Raw genomic sequence first — 7,499 nt, 5'->3', positions numbered from 1 at the left:
TGTTTATATATATATTTTTTTCACTCACGTAGCTATATGCCTCCTCCCTCTTTGGGGCCACCACCTCAAATTTTCCACTAAATAATTATTAAAGATGTATATTTTAATTATGATCATACGCTATATTTTTGGTTTTTGACTTTAAGATCTTAATTTGAGTAGAATATCGGTAATTGAATACTAATTTGGGCACCTTCAATATAAATATGTGCCTATTATAGCATTCAGATACCAACACATAAATCTTATTCGATAAAAAAGATTACGAATATTCCTTTCAATTAAACAAAGGCATTTTTTTCATTAAGTACTTAGGAATGCATTCGATTGAGATTTTAAGTAAATTAACTCAAAATTTATCAGGAGAGGATTTGTCAAATCCTAATATAAAATATAGAATCTCTCTAAATCCGTCAAATCATTCGTTAAAAATCGTTGTTCGATACACCCGGATTTATATCTTTTTTCTAAACCCTTTTGAATAAAATTTCCAATAGTGATATTTTTGAAAAGAAAAAAAAAATTAGAGTTGCAAAACTTGTAAAATCCAAAAGCGACAGGAACTTGAGGAAGAGGCCAAGCAAAGAAGGCAAGAGGGGGAGAGGTCGCGTTGGTTACAAGCAAAAAGAAAGAACCTTTTGGGATCCATTGAGGGTCAAATTGCAAACCGCGAATAATGCGCGCAAAGGTATTTATTTTTGGAGGGTGGAAATCAAATCCTCCCAAAAGATACATGCTTTTCTTTTTTTTTTGCACTACATAACTGACGCTTTCATGAAGACAACATATATGAGGTTGTCCCTTAAGCACAACCCACGACAAGTAATCCGAGGTGGTTGTGGTGGTGGTCGTTGAGCCCGAGGATCACTCCCCCGCTACCTGTTATTCCGTTAACTTTTCCCTCCTCCTCCTTCTCCTTATCGTCCCCGAAAGCTAGGGCATCTTTTCGAGAGCCCGGTGATCATTCATTCAATCCTTTTGTTGGCCATTGTTTTTGGCCTTGGTTTCCGGCAAAAGGCAGGCAGGCAGGCAGGCAGGCAGGCAGTTGTTTGCCTCCTCTTGCTGCTGCGGCGGCGGTGAAATAGTTGTGTGTTTATTTATTGGTGAGAAAGTTGAGAGAATAATAATACGATGACGAAGACGAAGGGAAGGATATCGAGAATTGGAAGCTATGCAATTGCGTCTTCCAAACTAGACGGCCACCACCAACAGCCATGCATTACCTGCACCACTTTCAACATCCTCGCTCCCATTTACAAGCGCCTCAACCATGACGTACGCATCATAATCTTTTGAATCCTGTAAAACTTGTCTTGTTATTGTTTTTTAATCAATGTTTGTAAAAGGGTAATCTCAAGCTTTTAACTTTTGATGTTCAGGATCCTGATAGTCGAGAAAGCGATCACAGAGCGTATTGGCTGGCCAGGAACCAAAGGATACTGGATTGTTTGTTGGCTGAGAGATCTTCCATCATTTGTCTTCAGGTTTGCATTTCTTACAACTTTTTGAAAGCATTAAGGATGGAAGTTGCTACACATTGTTTGATGGCATGATACAAATGTGGTGTTTATATCTCTCTGATTGGCACAGGAGTTCTGGGTCGGAAACGAAGAGCTTGTGAACATTTACGAGAAGAAACTTGGAGATGCTGGTTATATCAATCTCAAACTAGGACGAACCAACAACCGTGGCGATGGTAAGTCTTATTCATTTTCCTGTTTAGAATGCATAGCATCATCAATTCCCTTAATCTCGATTCGAGAAAAAGAATAAGAAAGGAAAAAAAACAGATGGTGAGATGGGGAGAGCTTAACAAAATAAGTTAATCTGGATTTTGGATCGAAAGAAAAAACTGTTTTGTTGGGATATATGATGGAAACTGCTCATCTTATTTTTATGTACAGGTTTGCTGACCGCGGTGCATAAGGACTACTTTAGAGTTGTAAACTATGAAGAGTTGCACTTCAATGATTATGGTGATCGTGTTGCTCAGTTGATACATGTGGAATTAGCTACTGTAAGACATATTCTGAAATCACAACAAGACATTAGGATCACGAACAAATCAAGTCAATATAAAATAGAGATCAACTAATTATATTAAACTTAGCTGTAGAATACGGAAAACATGGTTATGAAGATGAAGCCATTGATCCTTGCGAACAAAGTAGAAGTAGTCTTCTACTTCCAGTACCTCTTAATGAACTCTACTATCGAAATAGGCTTGTAGTTTTCGTAAGTTTCAGTTGGTATGGAAGCAAGGACTGCTCTTAGGTTATATAACTAGGGTTTCAACCAATTCCTCCCTATTATCGGAAAGGATATCAACCCAAATCATATCTAATCAATTAGAGTCCCATCATGACTCTTATTCCTTGTATTTACTTAATAAAGGTCCATAATCGATCGCATTTAATTAGGACTCGAATATGTTTATTTCCTTAAGGCACCTAGAGTCTTAGAGATTTCATTAACTTGATTGCCAAGTCAATTATTCCCTCATTTATTCTCGGCATAATTCATTGTCATTCACAAAATGGTTTTACAGCTACCTCAATTTTGCAGTTCCGAAACAACGACATTCGACAAGAAATTCTCATCGTGAACACCCACTTGTTATTTCCTCATGACTCGAGTTTGTGTATAGTTCGATTGCATCAGGTAACTTCATTCTCGATTTCATACTCTTCCTTTGTATGTACGCAGTGTAACATTTTCTTAGTGACAACATTTTGTCGGTTTCTCACTTTAGGTCTACAAAATCTTGCAACATTTAGAATCTTATCAGAAAGAGAACAAGCTTAATCCCATGCCGATTATTCTCTGCGGGTATTCCTAATGCCTTACATTTATAGATCTTTTGCTCCCTAATTTTCAAATCATAGCCATTTGTAATATTTTGTTCCAATCTCTTCTTTCTTCAGTGACTGGAACGGAAGCAAACGTGGACATGTTTACGAGTTTCTTCGGTCCCAGGGGTTTGTATCTTCTTATGATACTGCTCATCATTATACCGATGCAGATGCACACAAGGTCAGTATCTTCAACTTTACACATAATTTCGTTTTTGTTTGCCTGTAACTCATATTTCATATTTTCCATGCAGTGGGTTAGCCACAGAAACCATAGGGGAAACATATGCGGCGTTGATTTTATATGGCTTCTCAATCCTAATAGATATCGTAAGCTACTAAAAACTAGTTGGACTGAAGCAGTATTTGGAATGTTCAAGGTCAGCAATTCATATGCATTGCCTGTATACTTCTTTCTGTCACATTGCTGTTCGTTCTGTTTCTGATGGGATAAATTTTCACAATTTCAGTATCTACTACGAAGAGCTTCGCTGACAGCGGATGATGCCTTTGCTTTTCTGAAGACTGATAATCCTGTTGATTACATTACCTATTCAGGTTTCTGTGAAGCACTTCGACAGGTACGATATCAATTAAAACTGATATTTTCTCCTAATCTGTATACTCTTGTTCTGAATAGAACCTTTGCCAGCTAGTGAATATTCCAATTGGTTTCTTTCTATGTTATGCAGCTTAACATGACAGGTCATTGCCATGGACTTAGCCACGACGAGACAAAGGATTTGTGGGTTCAAGCAGACATAGATGGAAATGGTTTTCTTGATTACATAGAATTTCAGGTAAGTTATTTTCACCAACTATTGCTCATTGTAATTAGTTTTGTATACACCACGGAGATTGAATAGTAGTACAGGGAGTTTAAGCTTTTATGTAGGAAAATGATTTTGTTTTCCGGTTGTCAGTGGGCTTAGATTGTTCGCCTATGTGGATTTTCACCCCTGCAAATTTGGTTTAGAAAACTTGGCGGTTGAAACTGTCCTATTTTTCAGCACATTAGAAGTTTTATGACGTTTATGCTACTACTAATGGCATTGCAGCAGCGAATTTGGAATCCTACGGGGTCAGAGCAGAAAGATGAAAGCGGTAGTGACTGTGATAGTGATTCCAAGGGTATTCAGGAACAAACAATTGGTTTCAGTGTCAAAAACGCTGTTCTCTTCCCTCCTGAAGTGGAGAAAGGAACGTGGCCCGAAGACTACTCTCTTTCTGATCATGCACGACTCACTGTGGTTTTTTCACCAATAAGAATGCCTTGCTCTCAGATGATTCTCTGACAACCTCAAGCTCAGCAGTACTTGAATGAAAAGAACTTTTATCGGCGTTCCTCCTTTTTAATTGTGTCTGTGTTCGAAGCTCAATCTTTCGTATACAAACGGGCAAACATCAGTGAACTGGCCTTTGATCTGCAACTGAATAACAGAACTAGGATCCGGATTACACATTTGGCCTTTCCATTGTGCCCATTGATGTGGGAAAAAAAGAAGGAACCTAAGAATAACAAAGAAGAGAACAACTTTGCCCACCCCCTAAAGTAATCTAACTGCAATCAACGGGGGCGTTTGAGCATAACTCCCACTTTAGAAGGTGAGCAAAGTTGCACTTAACAAACAAAGAGTTGTATAGCTGCTGTGCATTTGTAAAGATCCTATAGAGTTGTATAGCTGTCTGTGCATATATGTAGGTTTGCAGCTATCCCCTATTTGTAATTTTGTAGCAATATTGGTGAGATGTACCAAATTAGAGGCCTTTTTGTACTTTGCAAATGCATTCAGCATCACTGTTAATAACACACCAATTGCAACTGATTTTGCTCTTCTGCAACATATTGCCATCTTACAATCTAACTTTTTCTAATTTTCTGAGAAAGGGATATTCTAATCTACTCTACTCTATACGAAGGGAGATTCAAAATCGGACGCAATATGGTGGACACACCGTCCTAATTAGCTAGACTAACCCACGTCAACATCATTGACAATTATAAAATAAAGGTAGATTAATTATGGCTAAAGTAATGTGAACTTCGTGTAGTTAACAGTTTGAAAATTTTATTTAGTTGAAAATAACAGGTTGAAATAAGAAATTCAGTAATGAGTCTAATGACAGAAATTCAACCAAATATTGAAAATAATAGCCTTGTTTTGGACTATGATTCAGAAACCCTTTACTTCTGATTAACAAAGCATACCGAAAGCTTTAAATGCATTGTAATTAGGGAAACAATTAACAGTTCCTGCCGAGCCTAATCTCAACAAGTTTCTCTTTTTGTTATTTTTCTATGAGGTATCAGGTATCAAGCTATAAAAAGCACAAAGTTTACAGAAAAAGTTGGAAGTGGAAGATGACCGCTCTATTTTTTGGTCAAATGATAAGGATGATACGTAGCAAATCGTAATTAAATATTAATTTCAATACCTTATTTTGGCTTTTTAGCATGGCGTACACACACACACATGCAGGTAAAAAAATAGTAAATATTGGAGATAGACAGTAAATCACTTGAGATTAGGGAGTAAATCACTTTTCCATGCAGATATATATGTATATATATATATGTATATATATATATATATATATATATATACATATATGATAAATCACTTTTTCATGCAGATTGTTTGGGTTAATATGTGAATATTGGACTGCAAATGTGAGAAAACTCAAAGATGCCAATTAGAAGAATACTTACCCAAAGCCCAGCACCAAGTCCAGAGACAAATTGGTGCCTCCCCATTAATGCATGGACCATCTTCCTATGATTTAAATGACAAGTGATGGGGACTAACTCACAATCAGCAAAAAAACACTTTTCAGTGGCAATACAAGTAAAAAGCTGATGACTCGCTACCGTTCAGATGCTTTCGGGCAAGAACAAAGTCACAGCAGTCAGGCTAATTGACCTATAAAAGAAGGAAGAGGCCCCAGAGACAAGGACACATAACCAATCAAACAAACAAGCATACAAACTCTGCTCTTAAGCTAGATTTGCATCCAAAAGTTGTAATCAGCCCAAATCTCAGATCTTCTTAGCGACCAGCTATCTTTCTCTCTAGTTTAAAGCTCAGTTATCTCCCTTAGTGACGTAGTATCGATTCCCTTGTGTAAACCTATTTACCATCCATCCTCTTTTTAGCATACAAACCCCTGTAATCACAAAGAGAAGTGACTGCAAGAAGTTCAACATTGACAGACAAGGCGAAATCTTGCCCAAAACTCTTTGTTTGTTTTATGAATTTGTAGATCTATTACGTAATGCATTCCCCAGTATGTATTCAAGTCTTGTCCACCTATTGTCCTACTTTAAGAGTCTCATTTGCATCTGGATCTGATTAGTTTAATGGATAGGCTATCATTAAAATCAATCAAGAACCAAGCAAACGGCTAAATGACTTAAAGGGAATTTGAACTCCCTTCATATGAACATACAAGACTGTAAACTGAAAGTCCTTGGTAACAAGGCAAGAAAAAGAACTTAATGTAGACTTAACTCATCCACGACAATTCTTTGATAACAAGAAGTCCGAGTAACTTGGGGCGCAAATAATCGACTAAACACACTCTTGTTCTACATTTGCTATACTGAGATAGCAATGACACGCCTAGCACTCAGTTAGTTTTGATTGCGAGCCTCAAGACGTACACCTAAGGTACCACAAATGCACATTTTAGAACTAACTCTGTCATTTTCTTGCAGCACATCAGCAAGCAAAAGCCTGACTACACATCCAAAGTGCCAATTCTTTGGGGAACTATGCTAAAGTCCAAGGAGCCATTTCCGAAGAAATCTTCGCCCGAATACAGATATATTAAAAATAGTAAGGATTGCAGATATAATATATGTATACACACTTGAGATAAGGGAGTAAATTGCTTTTCCACAGCCATGCACGCAATATGCTAACCGTACTGCACAAAGCAGTCAAGCACGATGAAAAAGATTCGCAAGCTTCTTTAACTCACTTTTCTTTGTGTTCACATTATTAGGATAATACAAATGAAATTTTAATCAAAAGTTGCCGAATACATTGGAATCCTAAGGTGGGAAAAAGACAACAAAAAGAAAGATGTACGAAATCCTAATTAAAAATGTGGATTGTGGGGTGAATAAATATAAGATTATGAGTTTGTTTGTAAATGTTTTTAAAATGATTGAAAACGTTTTGTGTGAGAATATTTTGGAATTAATTTTTAATAAAATGAAGTAAATTATGAAAAAGTACTTAAAGTGCTTCTTAAAATAAACACATAACTGATGTTTCTTGTAGAAAATACTTCAAATGCTTTTGAAATTCAAAATATTTTCTCAAAAAATATTTTAATCATTTTAAAAGTAATTTTAAACTACCTATTTATTTTAAAAAGATATATAAAATTACTTTAGCTTGTAAAAAAATTCATGAGACAAAATTGATGTAGATTGTAATGAAAAGTTTAAAGTTCAATATGCCCGCACTAATATAGTAATATTGACATATAAGCATAAATAAATCTCGAACCTTTTAATTTCTATTTTTTATTTGTTGAAAAAGCTCTTCTCTTTAAGATCCTAAAAGGTTAGAATATACCATGAAATTTAGGGTCTTTCCAACACCTTCCCAAATCTTGTTCTTTTTTTTTTTATTTGTG

The 7,499-nt window shown here is 36.2% G+C and overlaps 1 protein-coding gene across 1 annotated transcript; it reads left to right on the top strand.

The window, feature by feature from the left end:
- The first annotated feature begins 736 nt into the window (after positions 1-736).
- Positions 737-4,678, top strand: LOC103439968 (uncharacterized calcium-binding protein At1g02270). Its single transcript, XM_008378622.4, has 11 exons — positions 737-1,275; positions 1,380-1,484; positions 1,591-1,696; positions 1,905-2,017; positions 2,566-2,661; positions 2,753-2,829; positions 2,925-3,033; positions 3,107-3,232; positions 3,323-3,433; positions 3,545-3,652; positions 3,911-4,678. The coding sequence occupies exons 1-11, from the start codon at positions 1,132-1,134 to the stop codon at positions 4,145-4,147; spliced, it is 1,332 nt and encodes a 443-aa protein (XP_008376844.1). The 5' UTR covers positions 737-1,131; the 3' UTR covers positions 4,148-4,678.
- The last annotated feature ends 2,821 nt before the right edge of the window (positions 4,679-7,499 follow it).

This window comes from Malus domestica, chromosome 07, assembly GCF_042453785.1.
Source record: "Malus domestica chromosome 07, GDT2T_hap1".
Taxonomy (NCBI): Eukaryota; Viridiplantae; Streptophyta; class Magnoliopsida; order Rosales; family Rosaceae; genus Malus; species Malus domestica.
The sequence above is the reverse complement of the archived record's forward strand: the minus strand, read 5'-3'. Positions and strand labels throughout refer to the sequence as shown.

What these genes read in the sequence shown, in the direction of transcription:
- LOC103439968 (XM_008378622.4), top strand. Translation starts at nt 1,132, where the DNA reads ATGACGAAGACGAAGGGAAGGATATCGAGAATTGGAAGCTATGCAATT. An exon ending in AACCAACAACCGTGGCGATG is followed by an intron (nt 1,697 to 1,904) that starts GTAAGTCTTATT and finishes TTTTATGTACAG; the next exon opens with GTTTGCTGACCGCGGTGCAT. An exon ending in TACATGTGGAATTAGCTACT is followed by an intron (nt 2,018 to 2,565) that starts GTAAGACATATT and finishes TCAATTTTGCAG; the next exon opens with TTCCGAAACAACGACATTCG.